We start from the raw sequence: 20,385 nt of genomic DNA, 5'->3' as shown, positions 1-20,385 counted from the left end.
TTAGGTCTGACAGCTGGGAATCAAGCTCAGGAGAAGAGCTTCTCCAAGTCTAGAAGAGTGACCCGTCCAGTAGAGACATTGCACCGGGACAGAAATGCCAATAAAAGTATATGAAAAGAGAAAGACCATTGGTGCCTTGTAACAGAAATGCATTTTCCTGACTACCTGTATTCTACAGCAGTGCGCCTAGCTATGTCATTAATATACACATCCACTCTTATCACACACACCTTGTGTGTATTTGTGGGAGAGTGTAGCCCATTTATATGGTCGATTAGTTTTCTATGGCTTTGCTTGGGATTACTCGTGTTACTAGATCACGGAGATCTAGTAAAGGAGAATAGAGGCAGCCAAGTGGCTCAGCAAATAGAGCGCTGCACCTTGAGTCACAAAGAACTGAGTTCAAATCCAGCCTGAGACACTGGCCAGCTATTATGGTCCACAGGCTCATGAAGAGTTGGAAATGCCTGAACAACTAAACAACAAATTAAGAAAGACTACACTGGTGGGAGCTTGTGACCTAGAATTCTAGGATTATGGACCGACATACCTGCTTCGCTAGAAGCTGCATTCCTCCCATCCCTTACTGAGCCAACTTGCAACCTGCAATGATATGAGTGGCAGGAAGGACCCCAGAGAGGCCATTATACTTCATTCACATTATCACAGAGTGATGAATATACATATCAGCCATCAAGTTGCAGACACAACTGCAACCATTTCTATACTATGATGTCCTATAACATCATAGAAAAGATGAACAAGGAAAAATTGAATTGACTCTTCATAAAATTGAAGAGTCTAGAGGGCAGGAAGTTTTTGCCTCTGTATCCACAGGGCTTTGCACAGAGGAAGTGCTTGATAAATGTGTAAAGGCTGACTGACTGAATGACTGGCTGATTGACTGAATGAATGATAATACAAGCAAATACATTAGCTACAGGTCTTGCCACTCTGGGAACATGGAGCAAAATGAACTGGATGGAAGAATTAATGCTACATTTCCAAAAACTCTGATGAGTTACCTGATTGATAAGGGAAAAATATAATAATATAAAATATATAAAAATAAAAATATAATAAACTGTTGAAGATTCCATATACTTAGGTTTGGTATTTTAAATCCAATACAACTTACAAACATCTTTTAAAGGTCTAACGGGGCAAAGAACTAAAAGATTAATATTGAGGCATTGCTTGGTAGAACAAATGCTAAGTCAAAGGACATGGGTTCAACCCCAGAAGTCTTTGGTGAAGGCACTCATCGCTTGGTGCCTTAGTTTCACCAGCTGTAGAATTTAGGTTTAGACTGGATTACCCACAAGATCCTTTTCCAACTCTCAACCTACAACTTTGTGATCTTATAATAGGAGAATGTATATTCGGTTCTTAATCCTTGACCTCTCAGAAGGCAATGAGGTACAGTAGAAAGCACCCAAAATAGAACAGCTGGCTTTTCTGTTCAGCAATCATGTGACCCCAGGTGAGTTGTTTACCTTCTCTGCCCCTCAGCTGCTTAAACTGTCAAAGGAGGCAAATGGGCCTCCAATGGTTCCTTCCACCCTCCATCTATGAGCCTTTGATCTCAAGATTTAAAAACTTGTTTAGAACTTCTAGCGCCAGCTGCCAAGAAAGTTAACAATGCAAGCTTGTTTTTTCCAGTATGGCACAGTGCGCCTGAGTCAAGAAGACCTGATCTTAGCCACATCTAAACTGTGTTACCCTGGGCAAGTCTGGGTCCTGAACAACTATCAAAGACTAGTAGTTAGGACAGAGTTACTGATCTGCATTAGTGGAGGGGCTTTCACCACCAGGGAGTTCTCTACACAAATTAAATTATAAGTCTGGACTCCTCCTCCTCCAAATAACCACTTTCCCTCAAGCTATTTTAAAAATAGCTCTGCTAATTACTCTTTACTTTGTCTTCCAGGCCCTTCTCTAGTCTCTTAGAAAGGGCACAAGAGACACTAAAGATACTTTGCTAAAAGTATCTTATAAAGTAGCATCGTGTCTCTTGTACAGAATCTGATCAGCCTGATTAGGGGAGACTCAGTCAGTGTTTTCCAAGATGGTGACAATGATCATGATGATAATGACATAACAATGCTATCTATTGTTTGGTAACAATACTACAGTGAAGTTTTTTTTTTTTTTAACAGGTGGGGGAGGGGGAGAAGAAAGGGAGGGGGAAGAGAGAGAGAGGAGAGGTAGCAGGATGTAGTGAATAGAAAGAAAGGCAGCCTAAGGCCGGGGATATCTGAATTCAAGTCCTTCCTTTGACAGATACTGATTGTGTGACTTTAGTCAAGTCAAATAACCTCAGCTAACTGAATGGACCAAGTGGTTTGCAAAATGTAATCTGGAAACTCCTAGAGATCTTTGAGATCCCTTAAGGTGGTCTACAAGGACGAGACAATTTCTTTTCTAATATATTCAATATCAATATTATATAATCCACTCATACATACAAAAACCCTCTATTTGGGAGGTGAAGGCTTGAGGACTTTGAATTATGTTTAAGACTACAAAAAAAGTCCTAAGACCAAAAAGTTTGAGAACTATTGATCTAAGATTCTAAAATACAGTGTAAATGCTGATCTACACTGGGAGGGCTTTCTACACTGGGAGGCCCCAATGAAATCACAAGTCTAGTCTAAAAGGAAAAAAAAAAGGCAGCTATTGTCAAGGTTACATTACTTTAGTCAATGTGTTACCTGGATAAGCCTCCTGCAACATCCATCCATCCATCTATCGATCTATCTATCTATCTATCCATCCATCTATCTACACAAGCATACATGTATACATACACATATCTACATTAATAAACACACGAAACAATATTTTAAAACCTATTACATTGAGAAATTTACTTAAATTGGATATATAGTTTAATCATCTATTATCCATTTTGAGTTTCATTTATTTCATTTTCTTTTGCAGTTCATTCTGCCATCTAACTGACTGGTCTGGCTCAAAACAGCCAATGATTAAAAAACAGAAATGACAAAAAGCAAGTTCAGATGGTATCTATTGGGCTCCTTGTTTGCCAAGGGGAGAGGAATTAACCATTCTCTTTTGGGGAATCTACACAGAGTATGTATAGTTGCCCCAGGTATTAACTATCTCTGCAGAGAATAATAGAATTTCCATTACTCAGGATGACTTTTTAAAGCTATATGTGTATATAAATAATATAATCCAATTTTACCATTTTGACTTCTAATATATTTCATTAATAGCATGTGTTTTTATTTTTAAAAAAGAAGAAAGGTAGATCACAATAATCTACTTGCAATAAAGCTAAACCAGCATTTTTTTTTTAAGCAAGGGAGTCAGAATTCACCAGGAGAATTCTTTTCTGTGGCAGCCATTAAATATGGTCAACTTTATCCTCTAATTAAATCTCAATGTTTTTGTTGTGTGTTTTTAGGAATTAAATTCTAAAAATAGAGCTGTCCCATTTAGTATTTTTCCATTTTTCTTCCTATCTTTAAGCCTGCTTTCACAAGCTACTGAACAGAAAGCTTTCCCAACTTAATCAAAACCTCTCTCATGACCCAAGAACATTCAGTAAATAATGATTAAGCTTGAGAGGTGGCTTTTGCATGAGTCTTGACTTAATAAAATGGCATAAGTTGATTTGCTTGAATGCTTATTCACTGGGGGACCCGGGCTTGCTGTACAGTTTCCCAATCATCACTTCTGTTACTGAGTATCAAGGTAAATGTCTGAAGGAAATACAGCTGTCGGCAAAGCTCTCGGTGGGAAGAGATTTTAGGATTTGTTTAAACATGCAGGCTTCCATCTATACGTGCAAGCTTTCACCAAAAAGACTATTCTGACATTGGATGCCTTTGATTTTTTTCTTCCAAGCTGAGAAAAGTCAGAAATCAGATGCAAAAATTGTGTATATTCATGTAAATATTTTAGCATTCCACAATCAAAAACAGAGAAGAAAAAAAAACCCACACTTTGAAAAGGGCAAATTTGGGTGACATCACAACAAAGTACCATCATTTCCACAATCAAGGGCTAATTTTGACTACCCCAAAAAAGTATTTGAGCTGCAGCCCCCCCCCCACACCTCCTTGAAATCCTTTAACAGTCCATGATCACCCACCCCTCACTTTCTCAGTAACAAGTTTTGCTTTATCAATTTAACTCCTACACTCTATAGGAAACAATAACAAGGGGGTATCGGAAAGATCCTAATGTTTCAAGTTACTATCTTTGTCATATCCAGCTGTCAGAGGTTACAGCTGTAACTGTGTCAAGATCCAGTCACAAAGTGACAGTTCTGGTATTTTTAACTCTCACAATCCACTCCCCTCACCCCACCCCACCCTACCTTGAATATACTATTCCTGAGAAAGTGCTCTTGGTTATTATTTCCAAAATAAATTAAGAGACACTTACAGACAGAAGCTTTCAAAGGAGTAAGGCATGAACATCTGAACTCTCAAGGCCTCCATCTTCTTTCCTTTAAGGTGTTCTGCAAGCCCTTGGCGAATAGTGAAAGTCAAACTAACTTCTGGCAGGGGATGTGTCTGTCACTAGGGGTGGCTCTTGCCAAGGCCCTGGCAACGCCAATCCAGGCCCAGCTCTGCGCCTGAACGGTGCCCTGGTGTCTGTCTGCATTAGCAGACCTGTTTAATCCAGCACCTACTATACCTGAAGGGGGAAAAAAAAGCCCCAGGCTGCACCAAGAGCTTGCAGCCCCAAAATGCAAGGGCAGAAATCCAAGTTCACGGTGGCCAGCTGCTCCTCTGGTCACTTTTCCCGGCTGCTGCTGCTGCTGCTGCTACAAAGCAGCTCCTAGGATGGGGGTAGGGGTGCAGGGGAGGGTGTACTTGAGAACTTCAAAGGAGAGCTAATTTCACATCCCACTGAATTTTAGCACTGCAGTGTGGGGAGGAGGTTATGGGGGGGAGGGGGGGAGAGGGAGTGTTTATTTCTTCATTTCAAGAAACTTAAAAGTGATCGCAGATTTAAATCTGCAAGGGCCTTTAGAGGACATCTAACCCAAACCCTTTGTTTAGGGAAACTGAGGCTCAGAGAGCTTGAATAATCCACCCAAGGTCACAAAAATAATAAGCAGCAGATCAGGAATTCAAACTTCATCACCTGACTCCAAATTTACTCTCTTTCTACAGTAACTCTACGCAATCCAGGAGTTTGTCAAGCTTCATTCATTGATTTTTTTTTTTTAATTCTTGTTGGAGTACCTGTTTTCTCATTCAGGCAGAGAAGCAGTGCTATTGACCATGTTTGGGCCCCAAAACAAACCCTGACAGGGCCGCCAGCTGTCCACTGCAGTAGTTAAGAAGCAAGGTTCACACACTTAAAGTGTCTATAGAATTGGTTTTCTGAATATTTTGTAGAAAGATTACTGTGGAGAGAGAAGACTTAATTTCAAATCCCAGCTTGGATACTTACTATCTACATAACCAGGGGCAAGCCATTTAACCTCCCAATCTCTGTTTTCTCATCTGTAAAAATCTGTAAAATAGTAATAGCATCTACCTTACACGGCTGTTGTGAGAAACAAATGAGATAATACATGCAAAGCATCTTAAAATATTATATGAAAGATAGTCTTTTTTAATGGAAAGAGTGGAGGAGGGGAAGACAGGAGGGCTTGTGATTTCAATGAAAGTAAACTCCCACAAAGATCAGAAATTGGCAAATAAGGTTTAGCTGTAGAAAGAGGGTAAAAGTTAAGTGACCTGCCCAAAGTCACATAATACGTGTCAGGGTTAAGTAATAGCCAGGGTTAAATCTGGCTGCTATGGATTTCAAGACCAGCCCTTCATCTACGGTATCACAACACCCTTCCTTGAGGTTTATTGTTAACAAATAAAAATAATAATCATTAATAAATCCTAACAAGCATCCTAACAAATTCTAAAACTACCAGTGTAAAAAAATCAAACAAAAAATATGCTGTCACTACACACTTCCTAAGTATATTAATATATAATAATAATAATAAATGTGCTACATTAGTATCCTAACAAGTTCTAAAATTACCAATTTAAAAAAAAATAGTGTCACTACATCCTTCCTTGAGTGTTATAATTAATAAATAATAATAATTAATAAATGTACTAACAGCATCCTAACAAGCTCTAAAAGTACCAATATTAAAAAAAAAAACTTTAAACAGCCACTAAGTATATCCATAGAAGACAAATTTGCTTTAACACAGTAAACATAACTTCATTCTTAGCAAATAACACCCTACTGTTCACATAATGCCAAATAAGCGTGAAGGGAATTGTTTAAAATATAGAAGAGAGGTTTTCTTGCTTGGGGTCTAAAAGTGATGGCAAAAACTACAAAAAGTAAGCAATGTGACAAGATCTGGAGTTAGAGGATCTGGCTTGAAACTTGGGCTTTGTCATTTACTGCTTGAGTGACTTTGGTCAAGTGATGCTCTTTCTGGGTCTCAGTTTCCTCATCTGTAAAAGAAAAGGACTAGACTTGATGACTTTTAAAATCTTTCCACTCTCTAAAGCTATGTGTCTACAATTTGAAGCTAAGACTTAAGTTTGAGAGTAAAACTCCCAAAGTACAATTTTGGAAGATTTCAACAATAGATTTATTCTAACTAAGAATAGTTCCTACCATCCCAGTTATGAAGGCTCTGAACCTACTTTAACATGTCTTTAATATAATGTTGCATTTGGCAAATCTATTTCCTTCCTCTTCACTCTAAACCAACAAATGGAAAACAAGAGGAATTTGGACAGGGCGGTACAAAAGGGAAGGAGGGGGGAGGCAGAGAGAAAAACGAACAAAGAAGAGTAGAAATAATAGGAAGGTAAAGAAAAGTTCCTTAAAGTGGCCAATGGAGAATCAAGTCAACTGTTCTCTTTTTCTTCTCTTTTCTTTATAATATACTTGCTTCCCACACATGTTATTCCACCACCACCACCCCCAAGAGATATGAAGGCAGGCACTAAGTCATTTTATTCTAGCCATTTAACACAATGAATGACATCGTGGGAAGAGCACTGACTTTGGTGTTGGACACCATGGATTCAAATACTGACTCTTATGTTTACTATCCATGTGACTTGGTTATTGATTTCCCCAGACTTCAATTTCTTCCTCATCTATAAAATGAGGAGTTTGAACTTGAAAAGTGAGGAGGTTCTATCCAGCCCTAGGTAAAAGATCCTATTATCCTTAATAAAGGCTCATTGAGTTGAACTGATAAAGTGTCAAGCTAAGAGATGGTCACTAAAAAGGATGAAGATAGACAGGCAAGGGGGAGGAGGTAGATTAATATTTTACTTCTTCCTCCTAAACTAGGGCACTATATCCATGACACAGCTTTTCACTACAAATTATTGAACTATATTCTTCTCATGTTTAAGGGCAGATACTTTTTTGGAAGCTAGATTAACTAACGGGTCCCTGGGGTAGGAATGAGGGCGCTGAACAGTAATTTATGACATGCTTACACAAGGGGAAAATCTAGACCCTCTCTGAGTGACCCTGGATCAATGGGACAGCAATTCTAGTCATTCCACTATGGGACATGGTGTTGTGCCAAGCTCTTCTCGGGCATGTTTAGGCAATGACATCACCTGAACTCTTCATCTTGTGACCTTTAGTCTTGGACATTTTACCCCCAAATAGATACTCACCCATCAGATTTTTTTTTCTTGGTATTTGAGAAAATACAACTATTTTTAAGGACATCTCAATAACACTTTGCTGTAATGATTTTGAATTTTCTAAGTTTGATCTGGGTTCTTGTTGACAGAGAAAGTTAAGTAGATCACTAGCACTTGCCTCTGCCAGCTAGTCTGACAAAGGTCATGCAGCTAGTCAACAAGATTCACCATAGTGATGCCAGGATAAAACATACTTCGAATATATCTTTTCCACACATCTGTCTGTCATTCATAAAAGAACAGAGGATTCAGAGTTTAAGGACCCAGATTCATGTGGCAATTCTTCTACTAAGAATGCCCTTGAACAAATGATTTCAGCCACTGTCTGGGCTTCAGTTTTTTCACCTGAGGGTGTTGGACTACCCCAAGTCTATGATCTTACCCTGTATTTCTCATCTGGGGCGGAAAAAAAGGAGGGGATAACACTGGGTGTAGTGTTGTCTTTTTTTCTTTTTTAAGTACTGGATTTGAGAGGCTTGCAGGCATAGGGGATGGAGAGCTGGCCTTGAAATTCAAAAAGTCAGGGTTAATGTCCTCCCTCTGACACATACTAGCCATGTCACTCTTGGCAAGTAATTTAGCCTGTCAATGTTCAAGACATGTTATGTTTTGTTTTTTGTTTTCTTACCAACAGGAACAGGGGAGGGAGAGAAAAGAAATTGTGGTTAAGTGACTTGCTCAAGATAACACAGCTTGCAAGTATCTGAGGCTGCATTGGAACTCAGGTAGTCCTGACTTCAGGGTAAGTGCTTTATCCACAGCACCACCTAGATACCCTTTGAAGTAAATTTTTAAAAGTTTAAGTTGCACTGAAGGTGCTGACCTCCTTTAATGGAGAGAGTTTCATCAGCTGGGGATTCTCACAGTCATTGAAATCAAATACCTAGTCTTCAACCCATTGCCTACTATCCATTTCTCAAGGGTGAAGAACAAATCTTCCCTATCCAAGGATCAACTTAACAATGATAGTACCATTTCCTATCCAACTATATATAGAACAGCATGAAGAAAAGGATGGTTGGACCAAGGGTCAATGAGATATTGGTTCAAATGCTACCTCTACTATCAACCAGTAGCAAATCAGCTAAATTAATCTGAAAGGCTTCTAATCACTTTCTTATTATTTTATTTTTTATAATACCTTTTTATTTTTCCAAATACATGCACCTTTTCAACATTCACCTTTGTAAAACTTGTGTTCCAAATTTTTCTCCCTCCTTCTCCCCTCTCCTAGGCAGCAAGGTTAAACATGTACAATTCTTCCAAATATATTTTCATATTCGTCAAGCTTGCAAGAAAAAATCAGATCAAAAGGGAAGGGGAAAAAAACTATGAGAAAGAGGAAAAAAGACAAGCAAACAAACAACAATAATGACAAAAGTGAAAATACTATGCTCTGATCCACATTCAGTCTCCAAAGTCCTTTCTCTGGATGTGGATGCTCTCTCCATCAATAAGTCTATTAAAACTTGAATCACCTCATTGTTGAAAAAAGCCAAATCCATCACAGTTGATTATCTCATAATCTTTATTGTTCTATATAATGTTCTCTTAATTCTACTCACTTCACTTAGCATCAGTTCATGTAAGTCTCTCCAGGTCTCTCTAAAATCACCTTTTGATCATTTCTTATAGAACAATCATATTCCATTATATTCACATACCGTAGCTTATTCAGGCATTCTCCAACTGATGGGCATCCACTCAGTTTCCAGTTGCTTACCACTATAAAAAGGACTGCCAGAAAACATTTTTGCACATGTGGATCTCTTCTCCTTTTATACGATCTCTTTGGGATACAGACCTAATACAGACACTTCTGGATCAAAGGGTATGCACAGTTTGATAGCCCTTTGGGGATGGTTTCAAATTGCTCTCCATAATACTTGCATCAGTTCACAACTCCACCAACAATGTATTAGTGATCCAGTTTTCCCATAACTCCTCCAAAATTTATCTTTGTCTTTTTCTGTCATTTTAGTCAATCTGAGAGGTGTGAAGTGATATTTCAGAGTGGTCTTAATATACATTTCTCTAATCAATAGTAATTTAGTGCATTTTTTCATATAAATGTTTTTAGTCAGTTTCTAAAAAAAGAACCTACAACGAACTTTAAACTATTCTATCCACCAAGTCACAGACAAGTCTCTCTATTTGAGCAAAATAGGATTCTGATTCTTACTAGGAAGAAAGAGTCAACCACTTCCAAATTGGGTTTAGAAAGAAGAACTCTTTACATTTTTACCAACCTATAACTCAATTGAGGAGAGAAACATACCACTGTCATAAAGAGAAGCCTAAATAAACATTGGGCCTGAAGGCAGAAAGACCTGAATTCAAATCCATCTTCAGACACTTCCTGGCTTCAGACATGATCCTGAGCAAATCACTTAATGTCTGATTGCTGAAAAAATAACTTCACCAGTGAATAAAGTAACAAACTACTTGTGGTTTCACTCCAGTTTTCCAGCAATGAGAACCTCAAATGGTGAGATGAAATGTCAAACAACTGAAAAACAAAAAAATCTACTCCAAAATTCTTTATTTAAAAAAATATATACTTTTAAGTAACTTTAATAATACTTGGATGGCTCTTTGATATAGAGATTCTCTTCCTAGTGATGCAGATTTCAAGCCATCTACATCTTAGGACCATAGGAACATAGATTTAAAGTTAAAAGAGACCAGAGAGACTGTCCAGTTCAGCGTAGTCATCTTCACAAACAATGGAGCTGCCACCTGGGTCTTCCCCAACAACAAGTCAGAACTCTTGCCATTGCATAGATGCCAATAAGGCTGTAGGGTATCCATGACACTTGTTCCATGACCATATCACCTTTTTCTGGACACATAACACATCTAAATGACATCTTTTATGTTTCTTGCACACAATTCTTAATTGATAATATATTTTTAGCCTCTTAATTATGCTTTGGATGATTTTCAACTTTAATGTTATGACTATAATGAGGAAAACATGGAATATTTTGCCTTATTTGGTTGATTTTCACATACATTTATATATATATATGTATATATATATATACACATACACACACACACACACACACACACACACACATATATATATGTTCTTTTCTTAAAAAGTGTTCTTTTGGCATATCTCTTACTGAATGGTTTTTCCTCCCTTCTATATTGTCAACCTATCAGATCATTAATTTCTAGAACAGAACCCTGACATTTCTGTGGCTTGTCAGAGGGCACATTCCATATAGTCTTTGTTCTCATTTATCAAATCTGATGCTGATGTTGTCAAATCATAAGCATTCACTACATACAAACACACACACACACACACACACACACACACACAAATTATAATCAACAGGTAGAATACTTGGAGAAATCAAAGAAGAGACCCCTTTTTTCTTTTTCTCCTTTTATGAATGCTCTTGCCAAGTTAGGCCATCAATCTGTAGAAGCTCAACAGTGGTATGAACATGCAGAAACATGGCCCAAATCCAAATTTCTACTCAGCCCCTTATTACCTGGGTGACAATGGACAAGATTTCCCCCCCTTCCCTGGGCTTTAATTTCCTCATCTGTAAAATGAGGGTGTTTAGACTAGGGGAACTCTAAGATGCCTTCCAATTCTAAAAATGTGGCTCCATGGCTCCTGAGGGACTTGAACTCAAAGAAGCTCTGACAAACATATAAGATCTTTCCCTTTGGACATTCATGGGCTTAATGGGCTACAATGTGCTTCAGTGCCCTTATCTGTAAAGGGACTGAACCTCTCAGATACCTTCCAGCTCAAAATCTATGATCCTGTAATAAAATACCAAGATAGTATCAAAATATACAGATTTATGCACAATGTACACACATATTCCCTACTGGAAAAACTGCATTGTCCAAACCAGAAATGCTCTTCATAAAACATCTTTCAAATTCAGGATGAAGAGATATGCTGAAAACAATGGAGGAGGAAGACAGTATAAAATGAACTCAGTTACTCTGATAGTCAACAAAAACGATTTTGTCCCCTCCAATCACTAGGAGCCATTATCTCTAACATTGTTTATTTTCTAGTTCAAAAGAGGCCTTCTCCATGGTGTTCATGGCACACTAGACTTTTTATCAGGAAAGAGTGATATAATATTTGCAATAAGTCGCCACAATTTATAAGACGAGCCAAATAGGTGAAACAACACGGAGGGAGAGTGAAACGGCCATGAGAGAGTGCCAGACTGATAAGCTTTTTAAATGAGAAATTTTGCAAAATGCAATTTACCTTTTTATATCTAGGTAAACAAATAGAAAAAAAGATAAGGTTGTCACCATCAGGGTAGACTGAGCATACAAAGAATTTTGCAGCCTTTATGATTAAGGGATTGGGAGTATTATATAGTGTCTATTTTTTTTTTTCAATTAGCACTCAACACTTATTCATTATTTTATCTGGAATTCCCTTGCAATGGAGTGATTTAAAAAGGCCAAGGGGAGAACAATAAACAATAACTCAGCATATTTCAGTTTATTAAAACCAGGGCAGCTTAGAAGCTTGAAAGTCATCAAAATGTAGTATACATCCTAGATCTATCAGCCATGCTGTACCAAATTTTAAAACTTTTATAAAGTTAGTTTATTCCCCTAGAATTAGACTCAATAGACCTGGGATACAACATATAATGCAACTCAATACAACAAATATTTGTTAAGTACCCCACCATGTTCCAAGGATAGCTAAGTGGTATAGCACATGGCATTTGGGACATGGAGTCAGGAAGATCAGTCTCACACACTGTGTGATCCTGGGCAAATCACTTAACCCCGTTTGCCTCGATTTCCTTACCTATAAAATGCACTGGAGAAGCAAATGGCAAACTACTCTAATGTCTTTGCCAAGAAAACCCCAAATGGGGTCAAGGAGAAGCAGGTGTGACTGAAACGACTGAACAACCACCACCATATTTTCTTCATTGTGCTAGCAGTGAAGACAAAAATCTAAAATGAATAATAGCTCCTAGGCTCAGAGAGCTCACATATACTGGGTTTGCTTTCAATTTCACCTGCAAACACCTCTCTCAGCAGCTGAGTTTACCTCTTCTTTACTGAAAAGTATGCTAGGTGACTTTGAGCAAATTATTTACTCTCTCAGACTCAATTTCTTCATCTATAAAAATGAGATAGTAAGAGCACCTACTTCTCACAGTTGTTGTGAGGATTGAATGAGATAATAACTGTAAAAAATGCCTAATACTGTGCCTACTACCTAAAAAAGCACCATATAGATGTTCTGTAAAACAAATTTAACACCTACATCATATTCTTATAATGAGAATCAAATAAGTTTATATATGTATATATACTTTTTTTTTTGGCAAATCTTGAAACATCATACAAATGCTTCAATACATTTATTTTTATTATATTGGGACTTCTAACTATGTGATCCTTAATATCCTCTGTGATCACCCATCTTTTTAACTAGAGAACATGCAGGGAAAGATCCCTAAGTCAAAACACCTCTTTTAATGCTAGATCTTATTTTCTTTTATGACAATTTCAATTAAACCAGTCAATAAATAAATCACACAATAAGCATTCATTAAGGTACCTACTATGTGTCAGGCACCGTGTTGAATGCCAGCAGTGAAGGATCTATCCATATCCTTACTCTTGCTTCCCTAATTTGCTCTGGACTCAGAAGTTAAAGGGGCCCTAGTCTCAGATGCTTAGTGCCTTGCCTCGAGCTTGCCAAGAACAACCCCTCTGTTTCTCATAATATTTCACAAAATTTCTCATTTAAATGATCTGCCCATATATTATTTTCTTCATGAGAAACAACATTCTTTGTTTTCTATAATCAAAAGTAAGTCCCTTGAGGTCAATGATCTTTTCATTTTTCTTTCTGTATTTACAGCTTTCAAATCCCAGAAGATGGCTACCTCATCCCCCCTCATCTCTCAGCATCCCCCCCTTCTCCACACAAAATGTCGCCATTTGCTTTGAATGATTTATATATAGCCCATAATCAAAGGCCTTTACTATCCTGGCTAGGAAATGAGATAGCATTCAGAAGAGAGAAATATTTGGCCTGAAATGTGCTGCCCAGAATCGAACACAATAATCTAAATATTGTCTGAGCAGGGCAGAGAACAGAGAGGACCCTTCATTCCCTTTTTTTGTAAAGTAATACATCTTGTACCGGGAGTCTCATATCACAATAGTTTCCTTGGCTGCCATATCATGCCATTAGTTCAGCAAAAGCTTCAAATCACTTTTTTAATGAATCTCTCATCTTGTTCTTGTGGCCCAATGTTCTAGATACAATCAAAGCATTTTTAGAATCACATCATCTTCCATGGAGTGTTAGACATCCCTAGAAACTCTGGGTCACCACCAACTGTGATAGCTTTATCATGTCACAAAAAAAAATGTGAAATGGCATAAGGACAAAGCACAGAATACTAGGGAAATTTATTAGGGAACTCCTTTCACCTAAGAGCAAACCATTAATCACTCTCTCTTTTTTTTTTTTTCTGAGACCTAGGCATTTGGCCAATTATAAATCTGTCCCATCATACAGTTGCCTAGATTAGTGGTAAAAAAAACTCAAATAGAAAAGATCCTTGCAGGGTCATACTGACTTAGAAAACCACAAATTAACATTATCTATGTTGCATTATATATATATTTTTTATTTTTATTAAACATTTCCCAATTGCATGTTTGTCTGTTCCTGGGGTCAACAGATTTCAGTTTGTCACTTCTGCCCTTAGACCAAATCTCAACATAAGAAACTGTGCCAAATGTTTTGCTGAGAAATAGATAGTCTAAATAGATGTCTAAATCATTTCCCCATTCTACCTGCATTTAACACAGTGCCTGACACAGAGTAGGTGTCTTAATAAATGCTGATTCATTCATTGATTGGTTTAACTGAAATGAATTTAGCAACTCTGTCATAAAAGGAAACAAGATCGAGCATGACTTGTGATTAAAGGAGATACATGGACTCTTAGACATCCTCCCCTGCATGTTCTCTAGTTATCCCTTTAATAACATGTTCTAAAATTTTGTCAGGAGTCAAAGTCAAGCTCATTGCTCCATTTTCTTCCCTTTTTTATCATCATTCTTTCCCTATTTTATCATCATTTATCATCATTTTCAATATTTTCCAATATGCTGGCCCTTTCCCTATTGCCTACAAATAAGATCACCTCCTTCTTTATCTAAGAAAATCTCTGGACCCTGCCAACCCTAACCAGCTACTGTCCTCTGTCTCTTCCTACACTTTACTGCTACATTTTTTAAAGTATATAACATGCACTTGTTGTTGCTACTTTCTCATCAGCCATTCAGTCTTTAAAACTTTGCCTTGTGTCTTTCAAACACACCCTCTTCCTGAATCTGTTTTCTTCTAAGTTACCAGAGAATCCAGTAATTGCTGAATCAATGAGCTTTTCTCATATCTTTCTCATATCAAAACATTTTCAATAGACTTGCAATGGAAAGAGCCATCTGTATCCAAAGAGAGAATTATGGAGACTGAAATGTAGATCAAAGCATAGTATTCTCACCTTTTCATTTGTTGGTTTGTTTGGTTTTTCTTTCTTGTGATTTTTTTTTCCCATTCTGGTCTGATTTTTCTTGCACACCATAACAAACATAGAAATATGTTTAAAAGGATTACACATATTTAGCCTATATCAGATTGCTTACTGTCTTGGGGAGGTGAGAAGTAAGGAGGAAGGAAGAAAAATTTAGAACACAAAGTCTTACAAAAATGAATGTCGAAAACTATCTTTGAATGCATTTGGAAAAAATTAATACCACTAAGGAAAAAAAATTGGGGGGGGGGGGGTTCTGTTAACGATAATTGCTTCCCTCTGCTCTACTATCTTAGATTTCATAACACAGTTCCTGATTCTCCATACATATCATACCCCCTTTGTCTAGTCCGTTCTAATGATTCATTCTCCATTTCTTGGCTCTCTAGTATAGGTGTTATCTATGATTTTATTTTCATCTTTTTCTTAATGTTATTAAAATAATAAAATGATAAATAGTATTTATATATCATTTCAAGATTTATAAAGTATATTGCAAATATTTCCTCATTGTATCCTCACAACTATCCTGGAAGATAGGTAGATGGTATTATGGTCCCCATCATAACAGGAAACTGAGGCAAAAGATGGTTAAGTGATTTACTTGCCCAAGGTCACAGAGCTAGTAAGTGTCTCAGGCCACATTTGAACTCAAGTTCTTCCTAATTCCAGTTCAACATTCTATTCACCCTGCCACCCAGTTGCCTCTCTTGGGCTCAATTACCTCCTCCACATAGAGAATTACATATATAGCTCCATTCTCTCTTGAGGGGCTGAACTTTCCACGGAAAGAGTATTTTCTTTGGAATCAAATGAATTGGATTCAGATGCTAGTTCTTTTACTTACTCGGGACTATGTAGTCAGGAAGATCTCAATTCAAATTCTAGTTTTGACACTAATAGATGAGGTTATCATGGGCAAATTACTTAACCTCACTGTGTGGTTTAAGGTGCAAATCTGTACAATGTACAGTTGTCTGACCTACATTAAAAGGTTTTCCTTCTCAAGTGGGGAACAGGAAAGGAAGGGAAAGAGAAGACAGGGGGAGAAAGAAAATTTGGATCACACACAAAAAAAATTTAAATGAATGTTGAAATTCATTTTTACAAGTCATTGAGGGAAAATAAAATTAGATTTTTTTTAAAAAGAGGGAATCGGATTGAATGACCTCTAAGTTCCCTTTCACTTCTAAGTCTACCAGCTTAATATTAAATTCAACCATATCTGAGTCTTGGAAAGCACTTAGTTCTTCAGCCATGGGGACATGCATCAAGAGGATGAAAAACTTCATCTTTCCCAGCTGAATGGCAAGAATGGATTGGAGAGACAGCAAAGGAAGGCAGCATGTTGTGGAGGCCCTGGATGCTATGGAACGCCAGGTGGTAGAGATGTCAGTAATGACATTCAGTACATGGGAGGAATCTATGGTCACAAAGACTAAGGTCTCTCAAAGGAGGCCTTCTTAATGCCATAAAAGAGATTCATAATTACATAGACAAAATGAAACTGAGTAGTACATTGGACAGAGCACTGAGACTGGAGTCAGGAAGACACAAATTCAAAAGTGACCTTGGGCTTAACTTCTGTTTGCCTTAATTTCCTCCACTATAAAATAGATAATATTAGCATCTCCCTTCCATGTTTGACATAACATTTGTAAAGTTCTTAGTACATAGTGAGCACTAGATAAATGCTAACTATGATGATTATTGTTTATTACTGTTTTGGTTGTCATTATTGCTGGTTAAATGCTTACTGTGGGCCAGGTTCTGTACTAAGCACTAGGGATTCAAACACAAGCAAATAAGTTAGCTCTCCTTGTTATGCCACAGTCTCTTTGAGCTGTTGTACCTCAGTTTCCCTGCACTAGTTTCCATTATTGTCCTGACTGAGTTTCCCTAAATTGTTCTATCTCAGTTTCCTTAACTGTTCTGCTTCAATCCCCTTAGCTGTAAAACCCACCTCTGGTCCATTAAGACTGAGGACCATTTGCTCTAAGGTTATAAATTGTCAATGTGAGACTCAAGAAGCGGAGGAGATCGGACTTCTTGGCTCCTAACTCCTTCTGCCCTCAAGAATTTATGGCACTACCCCCTCTAAAATATTCCAAAAGATAAGACTATCCTGGATACCTCATTGACATCTTAATTCTGTTTATTCAGACATCCTGACTCTGGCTTTTAGTAAGAATTTATAGCCTCCCCTATCCTGACAGAACCAAATGGGTCTGTGAAGAAATTTCCCTCTTCTTTCCCCTTCTTTGTCTGAAAAGGGTATACAAAGATTTGGGATTCTCCCGTTGTCACTGGATACTTTGAGACGAGAGTCCTGTCCAGTCAATTATGCTCTCCAATTAATAAAAGATCAAAAACTCTCTAATCTCTATCTTGCCTCAGTTTTTCCCGCATTACATCCTCAAGCAGCATAACAATTTGCTGGGAGAAGAAAAGACAGAAAGGTAAGAGAGAAAGCAGCAGAGGTGGGAGAAGTTATACCAATGAAGCCTCTATAATACCCTCATTCGTAGTCTCCCCACTAACACAGATGGCTACCGTCTATATCTTAATCAAAAGTCTTTTGAGAGTTGATTTGACCAAAAGATTTACCACCCAATAGGTAGCCTAGTGATGACCCCAACTTAGCCAGGCCAGACCTCAGAAATCAAAGGTATCCTATCATCAGACTTGCCCTTAAAGCTTTTACTATTTGCTAGGACCTGTCTTACTAAGTATCAGTAGCATCACTGCCCATCACATCCAGACATACAGGGAGAGAACTGGACGACATCTCCAACTCTGGACTCATTCTCTTTCCCCAAGGCCTCCCATCTTGCTAACTTACCAACTTCTTTGAAGGGATCACCATTCTTCAGGTCTCCTCAGTTCATAATCTTAGCATTTTCTGGACTCCTCACTCTCCCTAGCCCCACACAGATAATAAATTGCCAAATCTCCACAATCTCTCTCTCAGTTAGCCCCTTCTTTCTGCCCACACAGCCACCACCTTAATCCCAGCTCTCATCACCTCTCACCTACATTGTTTCAAAAGCCTCTCAATTGTTCTCCCTAAATCTCTCTCTACTCCAATCCATCCCACACACTGCTGCCAAAGTCATTTTCTTTATACAGAAATCTGACCATGTGACTTTCCTGCTCAAGCAACTTCATGTCTTCCTAATCCCTCTGAGGAAAAATATCAACTTCTCTGTTTAGTGTTTAAAGCTAAAAACCTGGTCTCTCCCTATCTTTCCTGGATTGGTACATTACAACCCTTCTTCCTGTCTTCCATGATGAGCCCAATGGGTTTTCTCTGTTCCTCCATCTCCTATGTCTCCAGATCTTTGTCCTGATCATTTCAAAGTCCTAGAATTTGCTTCTTCTTTACCTCCACTACCTAGTTCTTCTCTTTCTTTAAGACACAGATCATTCACCACCTTCTTAAGCTCTCCAACTGCTACTGCTCTCCCTCCCAAACTCCGAGTACTTAACTACTTTAGATATCTGTATTAACTTAACATTTCTGTGGTATAAAGCCTTATATTTTATATTCATTGATTTTTTAAAACTAACAATATACACTGAGATTCTGAAATTTCACCATATTAAAATGTAATGCAGTTCATAAAATGTATAACCCTGAAGAGAGAATTAGAAGTCACTGTTATTCCCTAGAGGCCAATTTGCTGCTGATGGGTCTCAGAAATAAACACACTAGAAAACCTGATTCTCCCTCTTGTACAGGGGTGGTGGGTAGGGGAGGAGAGACAGAAAGACAGACAGACATAGACACAGAGAGGGAAACAGAGACGGAGACAGACAGAGACAGAGACACCCTGAGAGGGGGGAGGGAGAGAGAGGAGGGAGGGAGGGAGAGAGGGAGAGAAGATGTGGCTACTCCTAGGTTACTGTGAATATTTCAATTTACTCCAAAGTGTAACCCATAGATTCACAGTTAGAGCTGGGAGGGACCTGAAAAATCTTCTATCACTCAATCAGTCAATAAGGATTACAGCCAAAATAAGCTGCTTGCTATTTCCTAAATTTGGCATGCCATTTTTGACCTATGCCTTTGTACAGGCTTTATCCAAGGCCTAAAATATGCTTCCTTCTCCCACTTCTTAGAATCTAGTTTCCTTTAATGAACACCTCAGATATCACCTTCCTGGTATCCTTATCACCATCACTTTAATATTCTTTTTCTCCCTGAAATTATCATCCATACATGACCTCCATCTACATGTTCTATCTAGACCCTCCCAGTCAAATGGAAACTCTTTGAGGTCAGGGACTACTTTTTGGTTTTTGCTTTTGTATTCAGAGCATCAAGCCCACTCCCTTAAAAAAAAACAGGGAAGCACCTAATGAATGTTCCTTGAAATAGAAGGGATTGTAAAAGTTGTCCCATCTCATATTCCCATTTTACAGATAAGTTATCTGAGGCACAGAGAAGTCACATAGTCAGGAAGAACCAAAGGTAGAATTTCGAACCAAATTCGTAGTTTAGAAACCCATCGCACTGACATCTCTCAGGAGAAGGAAAATGAAGTATTACTTTGGGTTACTGGGAAATCAACTGGTAGAACAAAGGAATCCACCAGAGGCTAATGAGGATGGAGTCCATAAAGAGCTTCAATTGGTTTCCTTAGGAAAGCAATGGTGATTCTTGGGATTGCATCACAGGGGATCAATCATGCCTTTTCTCCAAATATTTTTTATTTTGTATGATATGGTCTTTTAGATCTAGGTCACATACCCATATGAGGTTTATACTTCTATATGGCATGAAGTGTCGGGCCAAATCTAACTTCTTCCATCCTGCTATCCAATTTCCCTAACAGTTTCTATCAAATGAGTCCTTAGCCCAGTGGGTGTGATATTTGTGTTAATCAAGTACTAAGATATCAGATATATTTGCTTCAATGTGCTATATATCCAAATCTATTCCATTAAGCAATCTATTTTTTTGTTTTTGTTTTTGTTTTTTACATTTGGTACCAAAAAAAAAAAAAAAAAAATCTCTTTGCACCAATGTCAGAGATGAAATAATTGGGCCAGATGGTCCATGGGGTCCTGACTTAATGTGACAAGTTTGAGGTACTTAAAATTACCAGTTGCTCTAT

The 20,385-nt window shown here is 37.9% G+C and overlaps 1 protein-coding gene across 7 annotated transcripts in view; it reads right to left on the bottom strand.

Moving 5' to 3' along the window:
* The window catches only part of MITF (melanocyte inducing transcription factor), a 264,094-nt gene that overhangs the window by 114,408 nt on the left and 129,301 nt on the right, over nt 1–20,385 (bottom strand). Inside the window, exon 1 of one of the 7 annotated variants that reach the window (XM_031953915.1) lies at nt 4,420–5,469. The exons of the other annotated variants lie outside the window; for them this stretch is intronic. Coding sequence (XP_031809775.1) covers nt 4,420–4,475 — 56 coding nt within the window. The 5' untranslated portion in view covers nt 4,476–5,469. Of the gene's footprint in view, nt 1–4,419; nt 5,470–20,385 lie in introns of those variants that run through there. 7 annotated transcript variants of the gene reach the window in all.

Source organism: Sarcophilus harrisii, chromosome 1, assembly GCF_902635505.1.
Source record: "Sarcophilus harrisii chromosome 1, mSarHar1.11, whole genome shotgun sequence".
Taxonomy (NCBI): Eukaryota; Metazoa; Chordata; class Mammalia; order Dasyuromorphia; family Dasyuridae; genus Sarcophilus; species Sarcophilus harrisii.
The sequence above is the reverse complement of the archived record's forward strand: the minus strand, read 5'-3'. Positions and strand labels throughout refer to the sequence as shown.